Source organism: Lutzomyia longipalpis, chromosome 3, assembly GCF_024334085.1.
Source record: "Lutzomyia longipalpis isolate SR_M1_2022 chromosome 3, ASM2433408v1".
NCBI classification, from domain to species: domain Eukaryota; kingdom Metazoa; phylum Arthropoda; class Insecta; order Diptera; family Psychodidae; genus Lutzomyia; species Lutzomyia longipalpis.
Window position 1 is genome coordinate 9,135,086 of NC_074709.1, and position 23,797 is coordinate 9,158,882.

At 35.9% G+C, this 23,797-nt stretch overlaps 1 protein-coding gene across 13 annotated transcripts in view; it reads right to left on the reverse strand.

Annotated features, from left to right (window-relative positions):
- LOC129791795 (potassium voltage-gated channel subfamily H member 6) overlaps positions 1 to 23,797 on the reverse strand; it is a 64,673-nt gene that overhangs the window by 33,701 nt on the left and 7,175 nt on the right. For 6 of the 13 annotated variants that reach the window (XM_055830307.1, XM_055830304.1, XM_055830302.1 and 3 more), the window contains exons 2-9: positions 21,978 to 22,449; positions 14,123 to 14,353; positions 13,741 to 13,875; positions 13,489 to 13,624; positions 12,256 to 12,584; positions 10,610 to 10,708; positions 9,026 to 9,189; positions 8,372 to 8,443 (exon numbers count right to left, since the gene is read on the reverse strand). In XM_055830307.1, the coding sequence (XP_055686282.1) occupies positions 8,372 to 8,443; positions 9,026 to 9,189; positions 10,610 to 10,708; positions 12,256 to 12,584; positions 13,489 to 13,624; positions 13,741 to 13,875; positions 14,123 to 14,353; positions 21,978 to 22,053 (1,242 nt within the window). In that variant the 5' untranslated portion in view covers positions 22,054 to 22,449. Of the gene's footprint in view, positions 1 to 3,458; positions 4,252 to 8,371; positions 8,444 to 9,025; positions 9,190 to 10,609; positions 10,709 to 12,255; positions 12,585 to 13,488; positions 13,625 to 13,740; positions 13,876 to 14,122; positions 14,354 to 21,977; positions 22,450 to 23,797 lie in introns of those variants that run through there. The other 7 variants (XM_055830312.1, XM_055830313.1, XM_055830311.1 and 4 more) reach the window with 4 other exon arrangements.

The following is a 23,797-nucleotide window of genomic DNA, read 5'->3' on the forward strand; positions in this document are numbered from 1 at the left end:
AACCATATCATTTGTTGATATTTTTAGAGGAAAAACTTATTAATTAATGTCCCTGGAATAAAGTTATGGCGAGAATTCATCCAATATTTAATATTTTTTGGCATAATTTTTGATCCAAATTCGCAAAGGATCAAAAACTATACCCATCTCATACATCTGTCTCTTTCTCAAAACATTCGTGCGTGCCAAATTGGGCGTCACACTGAGAAAATTTGCAGAGCGGCGCTTTCATGTCGCATTTTCAATGCAAGTCCATTGAAAATTTTGCGTAATTAATGCTATAATTTTTATTTGCAGTTTCATAGCAAAACTAATGATAATTACGGGCGAGATCTAAAAATTGCCAAAAAAATCGAATTTTATTAATAAAATGGGTATAAAGTAAAACAGGGCGTACTTTGACCCTCCACTTGAAATAGTTAGTGAATTATTTTGTTAAAGAAATTTTTCCAGGAAATTTTAATTTGCAAAGGATATCATTGTAGGGATGATATTCTATCGATTTGCAAAAAATTTGGTTTCAAAAAAAATTTTTTCCTATGAGTTATCAAAGAAATCCTCCGGAGGTGTATCAAGGGGTTTTCAGGGGGATCCTGGGGCTACGGTTTGGGGTCCCTTGGCCAAATTATCACTCAAATCGGTCAATATTGAGTTCCCCTAGGGGACTGCGTTGAAAAAATTAAAAAAGAAGCATTATTGGCTTTAAAAACTCAAATGGACCTATTTGAACTTCGCTTCATTTTTGGCCATTTTTCAGATTTTTGCCCAAAACTTCCCCAGGATCAAAATCCTGTGGATAATTTGAACATATTCTATTGTAAAAGGATGTAGGCTATACTTTTTGGTTGATTTTGGATTAGGTTTCCCAATCATCTGACCAAAATCAAGCAATAATAGGCCGGACCTATCTAAATTTCGTCCACTGTAGGCTTGAGGGACAAGCAATACAGTGAGATGACGTTGAGTGTAAAAAAGACCTGCCTCGTAGGATGCCAAAATTTCAAATAAATCCCAATGACACAATATTGAATTACTTTACTCTCTCTCTCTCTCCATGAAGGGGGCGGTGAAGGGCACATTATCAGTCTACGTAATGTAGATACCTACAAACATAATATTGCTGAGGTGGCTGATACTTGTGGGGGTCCGTCAGTTGTCTCCGATATCGCTACTCAAATCAAATCAATTGTTAAAGAACATCTGTGCAAACTAAACTACGTCATTTACATAGAGTGACCGAATTGAGTATATCACAATATGTATTTAGTTAATTAAAACCATCGCTCCCCGATATTCTCATTTCTTGTCACTATCTCCCCCTTCTCTCCCTCCTACATTCCCCACATACATTTTACCTTGTTATAGGCTTTCGGGGATTTAATTTGGGAAATGGCTTTTGCATAACTCCTCTGTGTGTGACACAATACTTGAAAAATAATGCAATTCCACCTAATTGATGATTATTTTTCTCTATTAATTTTTTTTCAAATGTATTAGTTGAAGAGAAATTCACAAATAGTAGTCTAAAGTTTTCCTTGTGTGGCTTTGTAATAAAAAGTTAAAGAAAAAGTTGTATGCACAAGATATAGAGTAAGTCCCCTGGATGTAACTGAAATTTTTAAATTTGACCGAAAATCTTCAAATTATTCGTCAAAATGCGGATTTGTTCAGAAGATTCGAATTATTTGTCAAGTTTCGGACAATTTTTTAAAATTATTCAAACTCTTCATCGAGATTAGAATTATTCGTCAAAAAGTTTCAGACTATTCATCAAAATTATGATTTTTCTTCAAAAAGATTCGAAGTCTTTGTCAAGATTCGGATTATTTATCAACAGTTTGACTATTCGTCAAGATTCGAATGATTCGCTAAAATATTCCAAATATTCGCCAGATAAACGTCCTTTGATTTTTAGGGATTATCAAAGATTTAAAGAAAAGTGTGGTCATTTCCCGGAAGAGCTTTGGGAAACGCACGAATTACGGAAAATGAATACTTTTTTTTAATCTTCGATGATTTCCAAAATTATATTTTAAAAATTATTTTTGATTACATTCAGGGGACTAACTCTATGTCATGTGCATACATAATTCTTAGTAAAGAATGTAAAATTATTTTCTCGACATCCCCTGAGGAATTTAAGTTGCCCAATGTTGGCATTTCCTTTATCCAATTTCCCAGCCGTAAGTTTAGCAAGTTAGATCGCACTGATTTCCGTGTATACCGAATTTGCACCTCGTACTGGAACAATTTAGTACAATTTATGGGCTTTTCACCGAATTTTCCCATATAGTAAAATACCAATTTTAATGCATATAAGAATTATTCTCACAGCATGGGGGATTTCCGCCGTGCTGTGAATGGAGTAATAGTCAAATTCGTTTTCCACCCCCACACCCCCGGAATAAATTATATTCAAATAAATAAATTCTCATCTATATTATATATAACGAGGTAAATTGTCGCTTCGCTCCAATTTACCTCGCCCCGCTTCGCGGGGATTTGTTGCGCTTCGCGCAAATTTTAAAGAAAATAAATTGTGAAGGTGTAAAGGTAGATTAGGGCGATTAGGGCCACTTATCAATCCCAAAAGAAAAATTCGCAAAGAGAAGAAATCATTTTCATACAACATTTCAGGCGCCAAATTCAAAAATTCGCAAAAACTGCATGAGAGTTATATGGGGGCTACCCGAAGGGGGGCTTTGGGGGGAAAATGAATACGGCCACTCGAAAGCGCCTGATATAAGGAGCCTCTGTACCAAATTTCATCGCGATCGGTCAAACGGTGTAGATTTGTATAGCTGTACAGACACGAAGATTACCAACAAACAGACCTTTCTTTATTATATAGATTTACCTACTACCTATATATTTGGATAATTCACTCCGTTTCCTCAATAATTTGTGGCTCTCACCAGGCACCTCCACTGCATTTAAATGTAAAATTTATATATGCAACATATATAGATCACCCCAATGCCAATTCTCTGAAAGCTTTTAATTTGATTTATTTTGATTTTAGAAAATCCGTCAGACGACCAATATATTCTATATAATTCCTGATTGCAGGATAGATAAACCATGCCAGGATCAATTGAATCAGAAAGTACAAAACATGGAAAGTATATTTTCGGGATATTTTTAACATTTTGCACTTTAGCACTTTCACCCTCTCTATCATATAGGATAAAGGTTATTTTTGCATCCACCCTCGTGGCCCATATAAAATCGTATAAAGAAATTCATATTTTGAGAGCTTTTTCTCAAAATTAGCACAAATAGACATCATACCGGATGTCTGATTTGCCAATCACGAGAGAGAGAAAAAAAAGATAATTGACGTGAAAATAATGTGCTCAACATATTCTAGAAATGTCCATCATGATTGCCCCGGAATGGGCTGCTGATGATGGTGGGGAGGGCGACAAGGAGGAAATAAGGACAAAAATGGCACGTACTGTTTCAACAGGTTCCGGAAGTTTTTTCTCATGGAAGCTCCCAAAGCGTGTCCCCAGGAGAGCTTCCTTGGCACCTCCTGCTGCAATTTCAGCCAATTCCTCCGACACCTTCGTCGAGATTCTCCTGGCCATAATTTGGGGGGAAAATTTTGGTTTTCCCCGTGCTGTTGTACCTACTAATTCCTCACCGGTAGCTGCAGAAATCACCCCAATGGCTGTCTCACGTAAACTCTGCTCGCTACTCGAGTATTTGCCCGAGAATGCGATGACGGTGTTCTCATTGAGGGATCTCTGCTTTGTGCCCAAATTGAGGGCACGCGGGAAGATGGATCGTTTGCGCTGCGTGAGTGGAGCTCGTTCGCAATTGTCGCACACATAGACGGTTGTTGTGCGATTAATTGTGAGATTTGGAAGCTTTTTTGGTTGTACATCCCCGGATTGATGACGGTGCTGCCGAACGAGATGGCGTTTCCGGCAATTGCTGATGGTGGTGATGTTCTCGGAATCACTACACGTGACCGCATCTCCCGTGGACTTGTCGTGAACTTTCGCGGTGCGTACCTTTCGTTCAGACTGCGAAGCGCCACAGCCGCACTTCCCGAGTGGGGTCAGACGCGGAGACGCCAGGTGCCGTCGTGGTGTCTGAATGATGTCCGGTGATGCTACCTCATCCTCCACCTGGTCGCAATCCTCGAGGCTACCCAGCTTTTCGCAGCAGTCGCGACAGATGTGCTCACAACTACTTGTCTCACACTGCGTAAGGAGATGATCCAGGCGACGAATCTCCGTTAATCTACATAATAAAGAAAGGTCTCTCTAAAATTTCGTTCCTGTTCAGCTATGCATTTCTACACCGTTGGTCCGATCGTGATGAAATTTGGTACAGAGACTCCTGATACCAGGCGGTTTTTACCAACGACATTCATTTTCCCCCCAGAGCCCCCCTTCACATAGCCCCCATATAAAATTCATGTTTTTTTGGCTACTTTTTGAATCTGGCGCCATAAATGTTGTGTGAAATTCACTTTTTCCCTTTGAAATATCTGTTGGAGGTTTTTGTGTGGCCCATCTACATAATAAAGAAAGGTCTCTCTAAAATTTCGTTCCTGTTCAGCTATGCATTTCTACACCGTTGGTCCGATCGTGATGAAATTTGGTACAGAGACTCCTGATACCAGGCGGTTTTTACCAACGACATTCATTTTCCCCCCAGAGCCCCCCTTCATATAGCCCCCATATAAAATTCATGCTTTTTTGACTACTTTTTGAATCTGGCGCCATAAATGTTGTGTGAAATTCACTTTTTCCCTTTGAAATATCTGTTGGAGGTTTTTGTGTGGCCCATCTACATAATAAAGAAAGGTCTCTCTAAAATTTCGTTCCTGTTCAGCTATGCATTTCTACACCGTTGGTCCGATCGTGATGAAATTTGGTACAGAGACTCCTGATACCAGGCGGTTTTTACCAACGACATTCATTTTCCCCCCAGAGCCCCCCTTCATATAGCCCCCATATAAAATTCATGTTTTTTTGGCTACTTTTTGAATCTGGCGCCATAAATGTTGTGTGAAATTCACTTTTTCCCTTTGAAATATCTGTTGGAGGTTTTTGTGTGGCCCATCTACATAATAAAGAAAGGTCTCTCTAAAATTTCGTTCCTGTTCAGCTATGCATTTCTACACCGTTGGTCCGATCGTGATGAAATTTGGTACAGAGACTCCTGATACCAGGCGGTTTTTACCAACGACATTCATTTTCCCCCCAGAGCCCCCCTTCACATAGCCCCCATATAAAATTCATGCTTTTTTGACTACTTTTTGAATCTGGCGCCATAAATGTTGTGTGAAATTCACTTTTTCCCTTTGAAATATCTGTTGGAGGTTTTTGTGTGGCCCATCTACATAATAAAGAAAGGTCTCTCTAAAATATGGTGTCTGTTCAGCTATGCATTTCTACACCGTTGGTCCGATCGTGATGAAATTTGGTACAGAGACTACTGATACCAGGCGATTGTTACCAACGAATACATTTTCTATTGGACTTTTTTCATCTCAATTATTTTCTCTATATAAAATTTGCGCGAAGCGCAACAAATCCCCGCGAAGCGGGGCGAGGTAAATTGGAGCGAAGCGACAATTTACCTCGTTCAATATAACTACACGACGGCTGCAAACCACCACACACATCAGACATCGTCCCTTTTTATCGCATTCGCACCCAACACTCAACATTGAGAACCAAAAAGCCCGCCACGCGACTGAAAACCCATCGCCCCGCGTCTGAACACAAAGCACAGCACTTTCCCGCCTTGAGAGAGCTTTTTTAGTTATAATTTTTATATATATTTTATTTTAGCTTTTAATGTATAGTAATGCTAGAAGACTAAACGGGGGATTTTTTGGTCAGATGTTTTCCCGTCGACCGACTCAAATGCACTGATTCCGTCTCTCTGGTGCTCCCCAACTATATAAAGTTTGTATATATGAGAGCCAGGAGCTTACCGACACCCTCTCACCAAAAAGCCCTCCTCGCAAATACTCACCAATACACACCACCACCCTCGCTAAAGACAGTCAGCAATCAACCCCAAAAGCCCCCACTGGGAGAGAGAGAGCGAACGAGAGAAAGCACGAGCGAAAGTCTCTCGGAGCTTCCACCCGCATGCGAGAGAAAGTTTCACACGGGACGAGGGTAGAGTGTGAAAGTTTTGTGTCCCACACGTCTCGTCATATATAAAAGCTCTTTCAGCCAAAATAGAGACCTCTCAGCTTCTCCACCATAAGCACCACATCGCAGGTGTGCCAAAATCTCTTGCGTAATTCGGGATTTATATATCCAGCTGATAGTGCGGATATCAATTTGATATGACCACACCTCACCCACCCCCACTCAATATCTTACAAGAAGTCTCCCGAAAATTTACGATGAGAATGTGCAAAAGATTGCATCTCGCAGCATTTAAATGTGATTTTCATTTATTTAAGGAGCTTTTAATTTAAGGTGATTTCTTCAAATTTATTGAGCACAAACATTAAGGACTTTTTATGTACGCCAAGATAAAATTTAATGCTTCAAAGTTTTGATCGTTTTGATCTATAAAATCTAACGTGATATAGATAAGCTAAAAAATAAAACTAATAAAATAAAATAGAGCATAATCTTTTGAGAGAAAAAATCCCAAAAATATTCTCGAAGAAAAAAAATATTTTTACAGTGTACTCATTCACCAAATAGTCCATGTTTATGGAAATATTAGCAAAGTAAACGAAGAAAATGCTTTCTCTGTGAATATTTTATGTACATATGGTATATGTGTGTTTCCTGAAAGCTTTACTTGTGCAAAGGGTTAATATAAATTCACGTGGACGCCACAGTCGAATAAGCTGTCCGACTTTTGGAATCGATTGATTCACAAATGACTACCTTGCACGCGATTTAGTGGACAATGGCGAAAAATTCCACCATTGACAATAATATTTGCACACATATCACTGCCTTCACATTATACATAGCAACAAAAATAGATTTTTCCTTTTACATATTTTTCTGTGTTTGCAAAAGTAAAGATTTTTGTATGAGAAGATTTTTTTTTCTTAACGTGATTTCGATTAATTTTACATTAAAATTGGATTTTATTCATTTTATTCTTTGCTAAGTAGATGAATGTGTTATGTATCTACCAGGCGCCTCCATATTGATCTTTTACGCAAATTCCAAAAGAAAGAAAGAAAGCTAATGCATAAGTAAACTGTGGAGAGGGCCTGCAATGAGTTTAAACACAACCACCCCTATTTGTTATTCTCAATTCATGGCACCCGCACACAAACTCTGCAATAACGTACATATTGGTTTATTTTGATTGAAAGATTCCCCCAAGATATGACGCTATTTTCCCGCAACTGAATGAATTTGCCTCCCACACCCTCATCGTCTTCAATATTCAGTTATTGAACTCCTCTGTATGCATACATTATTGTCAGGACAAGGAACTTTCCAATTTAGTTTCAATAGAGTTCAACTTTTTTTCTCTTTTCTTTTCATTTTGTTCATGAAGCACGAGAAAGCTCGATAAGTTTGTAAAGTTCACAAGTATGTGAACAACAAGGAAAAAACCCTCGCAAAAGCACGCGCTTTTTTCTCCTCAACTATTCATCCTTCTATATACATGTCTCGCACTCCACCCCCACCCCCATGACCCATAAGGTAATTTTCAATTTAATTTATTATCTTGCGGACGGATGTTGGTTCTCGTCTATTTATTTTTTCACTCCCTATGGCGCGCGTTGAACTAACAAAGTTGCAACACTGTGCCCATTTGTGTGAGGGCACATAAACTTCATGAATTGCATGAGTTTTGTTGCACCATGTGAAGAAGAAGCAACAACAACACACGAAAAAAACTCCTCCACCAAGCCCAAATGATTTACATTCAGACCATTTCACATTTGGCATGGTGGGGTGTTTTTGGGGTGAAAATTGCATGTGAACCGCCCATTTTCAGCTACATATGTAAAAGCTCTCCATCTCTACACTCTCTAAGCAAATACACAGGAAGTCTGCACAATGTGACAGAGAGAGAATGAGAAAGCTTATGCGCGCGGAAAAGGGAAAGTTTAAAACTACATATAGGTATCCCAAAAATATACATATGCAACCAACAACCACTCGGATAAAATGAAAACAATTTTCCAGTGTTTATAATTGTTTTATGGCAATAGAGGCCGGTAATTTCTATCTACATATAATATGGGTGTACGATGGATCAATTAAATTAGAGATGGGAGTTGGAGGGCACAGGTGGAGAGAATATGTGGCAAATTTAGCAAATTAACTCGCGTCAATTTGGCCCAGAATACGGGAGCGGTCGAGTGTTAAAGTAATAATTCACTGAGATTATATGATCACAAACTCACCTGAGCAACTTTCTCCCCCATATTCGGTGATGTATGGCGTGTTCCTTGAAAATAATTCGCTGACCCATTATCCTGGAACACATAAAAGGAAATTATGAATACCTACATATAGAATAAAATTTGGATGTAATCTTTTATACATTTTTACTAAGAGCTTTAAGCTCACTAAATAGTTAGGTTATCAATTTGCTTGAATTTAACCCTCCGTATACTCTGACCAAAACACTTACGCGCTTTACAATGGGGTAGGTGACCGACCCTATAGAATTTTTTGCAAAAAAAGCAAATTCTAAGAAGTCTTTTGTCCACTTTAGAACACAAAAATAATTTTTAAAAGGATTTTTTGGGTTAGAATTGTCTAGAAATAGACAAAGAGTGACAAAGCGAAGAGAAAAAGAAATAAATTTGACCGTTACACCAATTTTTGAATTTACATTTTTGTTAATAACTTTTTTTCTGATGGTCGGATTGACCTCAAATTTTTACACAATCTTCCCAGATAATCAAGGAACTAATTTCCAAAAGCTTGGTTCTGTTCCTCTAAGAACTAAGGCACAATTAATCGAAATATAGCTCTAGGGTCGGTCACCTACCCTTCATAGTATACAGAGGGTTAAAAAAAAAAAGAAGGAAATTTACAACTTTCTGCGCTACCTTAACTCTGTCTGATTTCACATCGGAAGGCACGTTGGACAGGGAGGAACTTGAACGTGGCTCATGGCATGAGCTGTGCCGAAAGGAGATTGCTTTGTAGCGCTGCAAATCACTCTCGGACGACACATAGGGAAAATATTGCCTCGATGAGTGTCCCGTTGTGCCTAGAAAATTATCCATTGAGAGAGGGGAAACATCACTGTAGCATTTTCTTGGCAGTGCAAACACCTTTGTGGTGGTGGGAGGGGGGAGACCAACATCGCTGTGTTTGGAGAAAAGAAATTGACAATAGCCAGAAAGCTCATTCGAATAAACAATTACTAAAAAAAAAAAGAAAGCCAACACTTTGAGAGAAACAACAACAACAACAAAAGAATGTAATATAGGAAAGAATAAATTCCTTTTTTTTCACTTTGTTGCCAAAATGTTTGTTATTTTGGATACATTCTGCTAATATATACGAGAAAGAAAAACATAACACAACACCAACCACTTACCTCCCTCACTTTGGATGTTTCGTGCACAATTTCCGGAGGATTTTTTTGTGTGTTTGTGTGGATTCTCCAGAATGTGATACTGAGCAGAGAGGATTAACTACTACCGCGTATTTTTTTTTCGTTTTTTAGACTCTCTTCAATATAATAATGGAATGTTTCTAAGGAATTTTCTTATTGCTACATTAAATGGTAGATTTATAGGTAGGTTAGGTACTTAAAATGACCCCAAAAATGATTTGTGAAAAAGAAAGATTTTTTATGAAAATTTAGCTTTTTTGGCCACAATCAAGGATTTTTTCTTGAAATTTCTTTTTTATTTGAATTTTAATTCATTTTTTTGTCCAACATTCACGAGAAGACGATAATTTCTATAAAACTCTGAAGAATTAAAAGAAAAACTTTCCAAAACTTTCATCGAAAAAGAACGTGTGTAATTTGGTAAAGAATGTGTGCCAATGAATTGAAAAAAAAAAACAAGAATAATTGCAGAAAGCTGCAAGAAGCGCATCAAAAGTGAGCATAGGGAGTCTGCAGTCATGGTGTGCAGTATGTATTGACCCCTACTTAATCCCATTAAGTTTTGCCAATCACTTTCAAAGTACAAGCTTTGATTAGAAAGATTGCTTTAAATCTTCTTCTTCTCTCCCCTATTTAGATGTTGGTTTGGAAAGATTTTTCCTGATTATGAATTTAATTTACATTAATAAATTCAATGCAAATCGATTAAATTACCATCTTCTGTGAATAGCAAAATATTTATATGAATTTAGGCGAAAAAAATGAGCCGCATATTTTCGTGCCATTAGCAACTTTTATTTGGTGTCATAAAGAATACAAAAAAAAGACTTATTTATTGAGAGAGCTCCCTCGGGGTGAAATGTGAAGAATGAGAAAACGAAATGCTATTGAGAAAGAATAAGGAGAAAAAAATAAATAAATAGAGGAAGCGTGAATGGTAAAAGAAAGAAACCCCAAAAAGTCGGTGATAGTAATTCATAGTTTTTTTTAATACTATATTAATATAAATAATATAAATCAAGACGTGGGAGTTTTTTTTTCTTACTAAAAACAGGTAGTCATCACATACCTTTCATAAAGTCGTCGATTGTGTGCGCTCGCTTCTCAATGAGGCCGCGACAGTTCTTTAGGTTACTTTCATAGACCTGGATTAGTTTTTGGTCAGGATCTAAATGACATACAATTGGCAAACACAAAAGAGGATTTTTTTTGACAATGATAAAAGAAATGCACACTCATATCAATAATTTCTTCTTTTTTTTCTTATAAAAAACAATTATTAATCACAATTAACAATTCCACAATAGTATATAAATTTTGTTTTTTTAACAAATAAAAGAAAAGAAAGATTTTTTGTTGTTATCTGTACAGAGATTGGGGATCTAAATCTCACTGAAATGATAATTTCCTTAAGTTGTTTATTCATAAAAAGCTCTCTCACTGCATGCAACACTGATAGATATTTTTAATGAAAAACTCAAAATTAAATTAATTTCTTAGTTGTAATTAATTGGCTTATTAATCAACAAATATTGCTCAATAATTGATCAATAATTTCCCTTACATATATAGCACAATTATATGGCGTATATTTAGATTCAAAAGCTCACGTTCAGAAGCTTTTTTTCTTATAGAGAAAAAGAATCAAAATAATGCCAAAGAGAATTTTTTTCCCAACAACATTTGGGGGAAATGAATCCTTTGCACATCCAATTTTCCATGTCAATGTGAACCATGACATAATATATTCCCTCCCGCATCCCATGGAACTGATAAAAGTTTTCTCTTACGGAAAATTAAGGTACTTCCCCCCGCACAATGTTTTGGAATTGAATTTGCCAAAAAAAATGGAGCAATTTGTGAAAGTTTATTCATTTTCCTTGGTGAGATTTGATCCCCAGCCGATGTGTTGATAATCAATTTTTCATCTTGGACTTAAACAAAGGATTTCAATGAGGTGTATGAAGGAAACATTGAGTGGGGGGTAATTGAACTGAAGGAGCGGTATCAACTGAATAAATAATATAAATTATTTCTGGGTGATGGGGAATTTACACACAGGGGTTGTGTCCTCATTGGAGGGTTGGCAAAAAATGAGCGGTAGTAGTAGTTTTCACCCTCAACACGACCCCCTTTCCTCCCCCGCGCCGGCATCTGTTAATATGAAAGTGCGCGTCATGGCTTTCGTGGGAGAAAAAGCTCTCCCGTTGACGAACGAAAGCTCGAGGAGGGGCATCAAAGTGCGCAAACAAACAACACAGAACGGTTTGATTCTTAGCTTTTGTCCTGGCGCAAGAGGAAAAAAAAACATATAACATTGCAAGTTTACAAACCAAGGAAGACACACACCCTGTATATTTTCAAAGCACATCATCTGTTTTGTACAAGAAAAAAAAACACAACATAATTCCGCCGGAGTTAAAAGTAGTGTAAAAGAGAGACAGATATATTGAAATATGTTATGTATTATATAAAAAGAAAAGAAGAAAAAGTTGTTGAGGAGATTTTACACAAGAGAGGAAACGTAAAAGAGAGAGAGAAAGAAAAACAAACAACTAAACACGGTAACATTTCTGATTAACACTGAGAAGTTTCTTCATGTATAGAGAAAGTAAAAAACGTTTAGAAAAAAAATCACATATATAAAGGATTCTTATAAAATGCTCCAGAGAGAGTTTCTCAGTTTAGTATATATGCAGAATAAAATATACTCACATTTATCATGTTGAGCCTCAAAGTCCCAACTCTTGGTCTGCCCCGCATCAGTCCTTATTCGCGAATCGGGTGCCACCCTCTGGAATGATATCGATTCAATCTGATAAATGGCTCTCTGCGGTCCGTGGCACGGCATTTTCACGCCACTACTCGTGCCCGCCTGATGACACACCTTCATGGGACTATCGACTTTCAGCTCCTCCAGCACAACGGACTCGCTGCCCTTCTTGTCTCCCACAAGCTCATTTGTCCTAATTAGGGTTGGTGTCGACATTGGGCTCCACACGGATGTACCGTCGCCCTTTGTCATCTGACTGGGCTGCGATGCACTGCAAGATTACACAATCAGCTAAGTAAATTAACACCCAAGCCCATATATTGAAAGCTCTTCCTCTTCATGTATGAGACGTTCCGTTGTAATATTTTATTTTATTAATGCTTTATGGTGTCGATTCTGTTTTTTTTTCTTTTCTTAAAATTTTAGAAGATTTTTGGAATTCTGAAAAAATTCTTTTAAGATTTTGACATTTCTTTTCTTTCATTAAACGGGTTACTGAAAGAAAATTACTTTTCCAGAGATTTTTAAAGTTATTTCTGACTGTTTTCTAGAACAACTCATTCTTTGTTTTTTTTTTTATAAAACGGCAACAGAACTATTTAAAAACTTCATCTGTCAAAATCTTACAAAAAACTTTTAAATTGTTAGAAAAGAAAACAAAAGATTTTTATCAGAATCTACCCATTTGTTTTTTTCTCATGTCGTGATAAAAAAAAATACTTTTCTAACTCTTTGAGAAGCTTTACTTTCTTACAACAACTTTAAAGTTGTAAGAAAAAAAAAGATTTTACACAGAATCGATTCTAAATTGCAGCAAAGAAGAAATTAATTTTCGATGGAGGCGCCTGGTAAAAGCTCTCCAAAAAATCAAATTTATCGTTTTCTTCTCCTACTCAATACAAAAAAGTTTTTTTTTTAAATTAAATAATTAAAACTTTTATATGAAAAATATTTCAGTAACAACCACAGTACTATTTGAAGTTTCTTAATAATATTCCAGAGAATATTCCCATTATAAAATTTAATTGAAAACAATATTATTTTACACGAAAAGTTTAATCCCAGTGAAATTGAACAAGACCCCAAAAACTTTTCTGTGTGGTGTGTAAAAGTAAAGACTACCCAAAGGAACGTCCCATGGGGGGTTAGAGAGGGTGGAAAGGGTGCTTTCTTACTTCTCATGGATCTCCTCCTCTTCTTGCGTAACATCCGATGGAGGAGTCAGGTACCCAGCAAGTCTCAAGCCTCTGTCGCGGAGACCCATACTGCCGAATTTGAGGGATTGCCTAAAGCTAGCACGTGCCCTGTCGACTGGTTCATGTCGGTATGCAAAAGAGTGAAAGAGAGAAAAAACGAGGGTGATTCAGCTATATAATGATGGGGTGAGTTCAATCAACACACACCGTGGTGGATGGGAATTTGCTTACATTTGCTAAACCGTGTTTCGAGAGATTCATTCTGCTGTGGCAATGTTAAGTCTTCGAAATTAATAATGTAGAGGGAAATATCGTCAGCCTCGGAACGGATTGGTGCAATTACTTCGGAGCAGAGAAATTTGGTTCCTGGTTCATTTGCCATTCATGGATGCGCCACCAGTTGGGGGTGGTGTAGTACCCCATAATTACGTGTAGTATGGGAAAGAGAAAAAGGTGTAAAAAGATGGTTGTTTTGCATGAAGAAAATCCAATTTTTGGTGTTTCTTCTTTCGCAAAAAACCTCCGTGGCAATCATCATGAAAAATTTAGTACCACAAAGGGGGGATTTTCTTCCCATACTATGTAACACACAACAAACTGATTGGAAACTCACCATTTTTTCGGTAGTAGAGTATTTCAAAGTGCTTCTCGAAGCCCTTGATTAGGGCTTCCCTTACAAGATTCACAGCCAATTGCGACGTCATTGGTCCATGGAGAAAATCAGTGCTAGCCGATCGCTGCATCACCTCGGCCCTGGTGTAGCCCGTCATCTTGCAGAAGCCATCGGAACAGAAGATAATATGATGGGAGTCTGGAAGGGCATTTGCAACAAGAAAGCTACGATCTGCGAAAGAGAAATTAAACATTTTCTTTAATCTCATTGATAACAATTGATTCAAGGGAAATTTTTAAAACTTTACTTGTCTCATGGAATTAAAATAAATTTAGACAATTATCCTTGAAATTTATAAAAAAGAGAGAAATATGTATACTTCATAAATCACCGAAGAAAATTACACTACTGCGTGAAAATAACATAAACCTTTTATTTCCCCCTAAAGAAGAGGAGAAAAGGAAATAATTTTGGCGAAAGACAAATGGAGGGCAAAATTGCAAAGAACATTTAGATAAAATACAATGAATATTGCAAAGGAAATGGCCTAGAAGTTCCTCCTTCAAAATTAATAGTCACACAGGGAGAAAGTATATCACGTGTAATATGTGTTAGGGGATAATTTACATACATTTTTTCCCACAATTTGCACTAAATTACTGCGGCAATGAACTTTAACTTTTCCCATGAGAATCCACTTTTATTTTTGCAAAGAAATTTTCATCCAAATAGTTTTTTTTTGTTCCAAAAGGAATCGTTCGAATAAAGTCCTTAAGATGTCCTTTTGAGACTTTGTAAATTAAATAAAAATTTCACACCCCATTTAATTTATCTTTCAAGATGGAGTGAATGATATTGTTTTGCAGGAAATTATGCGGCATTATCTCACCCTTAAATTACTCGTAGATGCTACATATTTCATTCACTTGCTATATAATATTAAATTCCGAGATGAAAGTAATAATTTCTTGTTTATATATGCGCATATTTTAGTTGAGATGCTTTTACTGGATGACAAAACAATAATATGTTGGCATGGAAATCATGCAGCAAAATCATTTTGCCTCAAGTCCAGTAAATGTAATTTATTTTAATAATAAAATTGTTCTTTCAATGTGAAAGAAATTTATATGATGTCGTCCATATTGCCGATATATTCGCATTAAAATTTTATTGATGTGATTTTCCACATCGATTGCAAGAAAACATGTAACATTGTACAAATTAGAGGCTAGAATGGTTGTTTTTTACTGAAATATTCAAATAGAAAAAATTAATGGATTTTACAGAATAAAATTCTTCCTAAAAATTCTTTAAAGAAAAGCTCCAAAAGAACATTTAAAAGCTCTGCTTTAAAATTCCCCCCAAAAAACTCCAAGTTAATTCAAAGAGACTCTGTATGAAATGTTTTTGGTTACATTGCATGAAAAAAAAACTTTGAAAAGCTTCTTGCATCACGTTTCTGTTGATGGAGCAACAGAAAAAGGAAGAAAAATGGGTAAAAATATTACTTAGGGGCTCGACGAGACATTGCTCTCGCTCTTTAAAATGAAAAATGGAGAATAAGCTCAAGTTTTCGTGACGGAATTATTGATTAACCATTCCCCATTGGTTCGCTCTATCCATGTCTGCAATGGACAGGCTATGTTTTGTGCCACACATCCACCCAACCTGGCTACGCGACTCTCACAGAACTCGAAACATTCAACAGACAAAAGCTATATGCATTAGCGAAAGTTTTTTTTTCACCTCCACACCAGCACGACACGAGAATTCTATGCGATATGAAGGATTTGTTGTTATATAACAAAATAGGTAGGTAGGTACTGTACATAGTGAAAATTTTATTATAATCACGCGACCCTGAAAATTACACACAACTGCATTTTTTTTCATTCGTCCACCCCTGTGGATTTTATATAGAAATGGTATAATTATGCAGCTCTTAATCTACGTGGACCTAGAATTTATTTTCACTTTTCTGCTAAGTTGAACGTTTTTTTTTTTTTTGTTAAAACTACATTTATTTTGACCGCTCGTGATGGTTTTTTTTATTATTATTTCTCTTTCCACGCTCTCTCTCTCTCTTTGTGGGAAAATTGGCGAGAAGAAGCGCACAAAAAAGGGAAGAAAAATGCCACTTTCATTGACCGAGAAACCTCATTAAAAAAAACATCATACAAATAAAATACTGAAAACACGAAAGAAGCGCTTTTTGGCAATGTTGAATAATGCTGACGAATTTTGTGCTAATTAATTTTATGCCAGAATTTTGGCGTTGATGAAGAAGGGGTGCGAAAATTTTAACATTAAACTCTTCCTAATGGATTTATATTGTTATGGAGCTTTTTTTTTTTTACAAAAAAAACTAATTTTAACTTTAATTAAAGATGAATTATCTTTGTGGTTTATTTTTGTATTAAATTTTACTCTGAATGTGAGAAGGTACATATCAAGATTTTTTTTTAAAATTAAAATCTTGATACATTTTTTTAGAGAATTCTTTTTGTTAGAACCAACACTTAAAACTCAAAGTTAGAATAATAAAATTTGCAAAAATAATTTTATCTCTCCGACTATTTTAGTATTAATCAACGAAAAACAATAAATTTTCCTTCACGTGCCAAATTTATGCGATAGCAATCTGTAAAAGCTCCCCCTTAAATACATATAGCCCATTCGCGTTGTGAATTTGCGGACATTTATATAGTTTACATGAGAATATGTTGGATTATGTTGTATCCACATACAAAAAGGATCACTGTGGTGGGCTCTAATTGACACCATTAAATTAATCAAATGATTAGAGCGTGTGTTAATTTAATGCTGCATTTCAATTTAATTTGAGTGTATGTAATTTATGACCCCTTCTTCTTTCGCAAAGAGAGTTGGGTGACCCGATTTGTTCTACTTTTGATGTACATAAAGGAAAATTCTCGCGCACATAGCATGAATGAAACAAACCCGGCACATTGGAATAAATTGCGCTGCATTTCATGCAAATCGGTCATCTGTTTTCTTCATTCTAACAACGCAGACGAGTGCTATATGTATGATGTAGTTTTTGAGTTATTCAAGCACCTCTAAATGGTCATTTTTATGACACCAATAGACGAGCGCAATATTGTGCGCTATATACATTACAAGTGTACTCAAATCCAACAAAATATAAGTTTGCGAGGGTGGGTGTAAATTGCTCAAACATTTCTCATTATATTGCTGCTTTATGCCTTCAAAAAGAAGAATGTTTTAGAAGGAAAATAGAAGAAAAAAACTCTCCTGGTGAGAGCTATAAAAATCTGTATAGGAGAGACCTACATAGAGGTCTTAAAATTCTTCATTGACTTTTCTTGTAAATCTTTTAGTGGCGCTCTGATGCAAGCTCCCGTGAAAGGTTCTTCAAATGAAACTTCTTACGATATTAAGTACAATGATGAGTACTACAGGAGAGCGCAATTTAATGCTCCCGCATATGTGTTTTTCCTCCCCTGGGAGAATTTTGAGAAAGTTAATTGCGGAGAAGATATTTATAGCACCAATCACCCAATTCTTCCTTTACCTCGTCACAAACACACACAGCTGCCGAAGCTACAGACGCGCATTTCTTTTTCAATATTGGGACAGGTTAATTTTGTATTCTTATCCAACAGTGGGGTCATTATGGATCTATTTTGGCATCCATTCGCATTCTAAGTGGATCCCACCCATGCAGAGACTTTATGCGAGACTATGCGGAGGAGGACGAACTCTGCCACGTGTTCATGTTTCGTCCAAATGGCATACATTAGTCCAGCTTCTCTGGGAGTTTCTTTCTTTTTTTTTTTCAGGTGAAAATTTGGAAAATTTCATTGTAATTTAATATGTATTTTTTTTACTTTGGTTTAGGGCGAAAATTGCAAATGATAGAATTTTCAAAAAAAATACAGAAAAATAAATTAATTAAATAGCAGAAGTGGCACTATGGTTCACTAGAATGGGTGCCAGAACCGAACTGCTTGACCGATTTTCAAAAATTTATCAGATTTAGAAAGGGAATTAAATTACCTTTCCAACGACAATCTATTCATTAAAATCGGTGCACTAGCAACCGAGCTACAAGAGGTCAAAGTCAAAATTTATGAAAAAGGAGAAAAAATACTTTTGCCTAGATTTTTCAAAATGGCTGCCAAGAAATAATGAGTTGAGATATTTTCAAAAATTTGCCATTTTTGGAAAGGTGAGAAATGTACCTTTCCAAAACTTATAAATTTTTGAAAATCGGCTAATCACAGCCGGAGATATAGCCACTTGAAATGTGCCTTCAAAAACACCCCAGTTTTGCAATGTATAGCATCAATTATTTGATCCATGATTCCGTTTCATTAAATGTGCTAAACAACCGAAGTATATGATAATAATTTAAAAAAAAAAAACAAAATTGAGATTTCCCGACACCTCCGTCTCCGTCTATGCTATATATGGCATGAAATTGATATACAGTGACGTATATATGTGTATAATGTACATGCTAAAGTTGGACACAATTTCCTCTCACTCACAGTGGGCTGCTGCGGAAAAGTTTTGCCGAATTGCGGATGCTGTGGGTGGAAAAATGGTGAAAGAATAAAGGGGACACTTGTTGCTGAATCTGCCAAAAGGCTAATTGTGGCCCTGTTGCTCCCTCCGCAGTTCTTCATTTTCGCAAAATAATAATTGAAATAATTCATCATCATTTTCCGCATGAAACTAACTGCTGACCACCACAGCGATATTCTAACGCAGGAAGCCCAACCAGATGCGGCGTATACGATACGACTTTCATCGCACGAGAGTCCTCCACTCTTGTGATGAGAACTCTGACTGTTTGTTTACAGCGCAAAGAAATTGAAAACGATAATTGCTTAATTGATTGGGAATCATTTGTTTGTTTAACATGGTGAATTGAGTGCCTAAAGTGCCCCAAAGAATGGATTAAATAAAGAGCTTCTCGGTCAATTATTGAAATACCAATTCACAACTTTTCCCAATAGTTTCAAATCTTCTTTGAATAAAAAGAAATTCTCCTCACAACTTCATTCTAGCAGCAAACTATATGTATATCCAACATACATAATCAACACTCAATAATTCGATTGAAGTGAATGTCTGAATTTATGTTTACAACACCATTTCGGCCATATATTGTGAATATCCTGACGGGCAATGCTGAATTATTGGAATTATTTGTTTACATGGTGATTTAATTAAGTTCTCTGATTGGCATATTGCAATTGAGATCAGTTATTAATAAAAGTTTACTCTCACATACTCTTTCATATAGTCCTTTCTGCTAATTGATTTAATTTGCAAGTGCATTGAAAACGGCATGAATGACAAATTTTGCAACTATACATAGTTTTAACCCGGCGCCTCCACTTTTACTTAAAAGCTCTTCGTGGTAAAATTTAATTTGAAGAATAAAAATTCGAAATTCCTAATATTTTTCTTAATATTTGAGATTTTCTTTGAGGTTTCTATCATTTTAATTCCATAAATTAATAAATAAAATTCTTTTCCAAGCTAGTTCACTAAAAAATAATTTTTAATATTCTTCTTTTGGGCCTTTTTATTCCACCCCTTTTTTCTCCAATTAAATTTACGGTTTAACAGAGAAAAAACCTCTCTCCCATGGGATTAAACATATTTTGGGGTAAACCTCGGAAACATTTTAGCTCATGAATAAGTGAAAATAATGGTTTGGCTTCTTCCTGACTTTCCACTACATACATGATGGAATAATGTGAATAATGCAAAGAAAAATCCAATAATAGAAAAATGTTTTTTTTTTGTGTTAAATTTATTATTTCAATTTTAATAAGTATGCAATATAAATAATTCCCAAAAACTGTCAATAGAGAATTTTCATAAAACCAGAATGAAACGAAATATTCATGTTAGGTACTCTGGGTGAGCTCTCATTTGCCATCACCCTAAATATTCGGTCGTGTTTATTTTTTCAAGAGAGAAAAAATAAATAAAATCACAATAGAATGGCAATAAAGAGTAAAATAATAAAAAACTGGGGAATTCCTATTTATTCACAATGGCATTGGCAATTATTTTTCCCGCATGTACTTCCGCGAAAAGGGATTAGGGGTCGTGTCTCCACCCCCGTAGTGACGGCAAAAGGGGTAGATGTAGTTCCGCTGGTAGCGGAAAAAATAGAACTTCCTGTGAACAGAGGAACGAAACATGGAGATTTTTTATATGAATTATTTTCTATGGATTTTTGATTAATTTCACTCCGTGAATCAGACATTTCCATCGCAATTTCACTTCCACACAAATTTATTTTTTCGTTTTCTCCTTCACATTTTATTGGCGGATATTGGAAAACGATGGATGAACAGAGAAGGGAAATAATTAACTCATTTGCGGGAGTGAAAGAAAAAAAAAGAAACAAAAGGAAAATTATTTATAAAGTATTTTCTTGAAATGGAGAATTTCTTGCGAAATGTGAATTTACGAATGTTTCGAGTACCCGCAAAGGCCGCGCAAATATTTAAGGGGATATATAAAGATGTGAGAGAGAGTCTTGAATATGTAATGAAGTGGAAATTTGTTCATTTACTCGCGCGACTTTTCCAGGGCGGTGTTTCACTCCTTGTTGCTTACCACGTGATTCTCTTTATGGCAAAAGTCTGCACATATATTTTACACAAAGAGGGTAAGTCATATGTGAGCCTCAAGTGTACAAAATGCATTGCACAAAGTTACTTTTGCGCGAGTAAAAGCATCGCTATGTAGTGAAGCTTCCGGTGGACTTCAATGCACCCGAAGGAGCTTAGTACGGAAAAAATCCCAAAGGATACCACTTGATGTGGTTTATAAATAAAGCTCCATTTGCATATTGCAGGATAGTTTTATTCTTTTTTTTCCTTCCTCATCTCCTTTATGCATGCATCTATTTTGCAGATTGAAATTTTTAAAGTTTTGATTTTACTTGAATTTATGAAAAAAAAATAGAAAATTGGAAAATGTGAAAAAGGACTCAAAAGGACATAATGACAAACCCTTTGTATAAATATTGGCGAAAATTGCTCTAACCCAATAAAATAAATACAAGAGAGCGGGGTCCGACAAAATGAGTCACAAAAAGGCCGACACAGAGGCCTCCTTACCCATTTATATAATGTACGTACAGTACGTCTACCCAGACTGCGCCAAATGAACGCGGATTTCCATAAATTCACGTGCGTGTTGCAAATTATACCGCTTGCGACTTTATAATAATTTACAGGGAGCGTTATTCTAAAAGTTAATTGTAAAACTTTCGCTAATCGATAGCATGAGGACGACATTTAAATGCATGAGTGAAGAGGGGGCTGTTTTCTGTGTCACACAGCTTTAAATTTCAACGAAAAGTTCAGCGTATTCAAAGCATTTTTACTATAATATCGTTGGCTTGAATGGGAAATACTTTACTCCAAAAGAAACGAATATTAATGAGAAAATTGAATTTATTTAATTTTATTCACTTTATTTTAATATTTAGAACTTTACTTTCATATCGTTTTAATTTTTTGCGTGTTTGAAAAACTTTTTTTTTGTATCTGAGAGATTTATGGAGGCAAGAAATGGAATAAATTCATTTCCTGTAAAAATGAGAATTTATGTTGAATTTAATGGAGTTAGTTTGAGCTTTTAAGAGACGAAGAAGCTTTCCCAAGAATCTTTTTAGGGGAAAAGTTAATTTTACTACCAAAAAAAATCAAAAATAATCTTCATTCTATGCTGTATTCAACTCTTCATCTAAGAGCATTCCCAATTATATTGCTTGAGGGAATTTGAGACAAGAAATGAAAGTTTAAGCTGGAATAAAGCCCCCAATACTCACTGTGTGTATCAAATTTCCGGATGATGGTCTCAATGAGGGTTGTCTTGGGGGCGACATGACCTCGTCTCACTGGCATATTGGACGAGAACCCTTCCACACTTGCTAAACTTATCCGCTATAAGAGAATCCGTTTGCTCCACGCTTTCGATGGTGATGTATTTAATTTTTTGTATACGCAAAAGCGCTTAGAATTTTTTCACAATAAAGGCTTGCACGGCAAAAGGCAAATAATATTGCACTATATCACTACACAACTATTTAGGCAATTTTTTACACTTCTTAAGCACCATCTTTTCACTTTGATATATTTTTCATTTATTTATTCTTATTTATTTTATGTTTTATTTGTTGTTGTTTTTGTCTCATTCAGAGTTTTCTTCTTTTTCATTTGTTCGAGTCTCACCTCATTTTATTTTATTAGTTATTTTGCTTCTTCCTCTTGTTCTGCAAAAGAGGTGGGTCCGTCTCTGACCTAAAGGGTTGATTTATGTAAGCGAAACCTCCAAAAAGATTGATTAACTTTTACACATCATCTGCTGTTTCATGCTATTAAAACTTACATACATATACATTGTATATGTATGTAATGTGGAGTTGATGGGAAGAACAACAAAACGATATGGAAATTGTTTAATGGGTTGAGAAAATCCTCTTTGGCGAGAGAATTGAAAAGTAAGAGAATATTTCCCCGTAAGCGAGCTTCCAGTCAGAAGGTTTGTTTGCTGAATTTTTGAAAGCTTTCAGAAACAGTCAGAAATTTTAATTAATTCACATGAAACGAAAATAGGAATATCTTTATGTAAAGCTATTATAATTATCTATTAAAGGGATATTTTATCCTGTATAACGATATTTTCCAACACAGTGAGCTTTTACCAGGCGCCTCCACCAATTGTAGATAATTGAGTTGATAGTCTCTCATTTTTTTTCACACACTTTGTGAGCATTTTATGAGGGTAAATATTGAATAGTTCTACTACATCAGTGCCATTTTCTTTGGACACCGAAGAACAAAGGATATTTGGCGCCAATGAAACTTTTTTTTCTAACCATCTTTTGCTCTACAGAAGTACCACCAAAGGGCATATAATACCCCTTATTTTCCACAAACACATTTAGAAAGTTTGCAGTGCTAAAATATTATTTTTAGACATTTTAACAGTAAAATGCTTAGAAGTTCAAGATTGATTTAGGCAAAAATCTGAAGTTAAATTCAAAGAGTTTCATCAGAAGAATTTCCTTGCATTTCCGTGAGTAAGGTAGAAAGCTTTTAAGCTACCCATTCCCGTCTCAAGAGCAAGCGTGCAACGAAGAAGAAGTTTTTAGAAGTATATTTTCTCAGAAAGAGCATAAAAAAGAGAAAAATAGAATATGTGACATCAAAGGTACAAAAATAAAAAATAAAAAGAAATTTCCGCATGGAAAACCAGACGATGCCAACGACTTCATATTCGTGCACCATCAATCACTTCCTCGGCGTGCTCTCAAATGGTGAAAATTTATCGAGAATGATGAACAGCCATGTTATGTGGTGTCGAGGGCGACGAGTGGTGGATGATTAAAAGCATAAAAAATGGGCAAGCTGTAGGAGATTATCTTCTTTTTTTTTTTACATCAATGATGTGAAAAAAAGGAATATCAGAACTACCATGACCTCAAAATTGACGAAGTGAGTGAATTCTTGGCATAGCGCCATCGACAGCTGAGCCACGGAATCATCCCATACTTGCGCGAACTTCTCACCAAACAGTCAAACTCTTTTTCAATGAAAATGGCCTTTCCATCCTTTGCTGGGGAAGGAGAAAAATCTGTCAATGCGA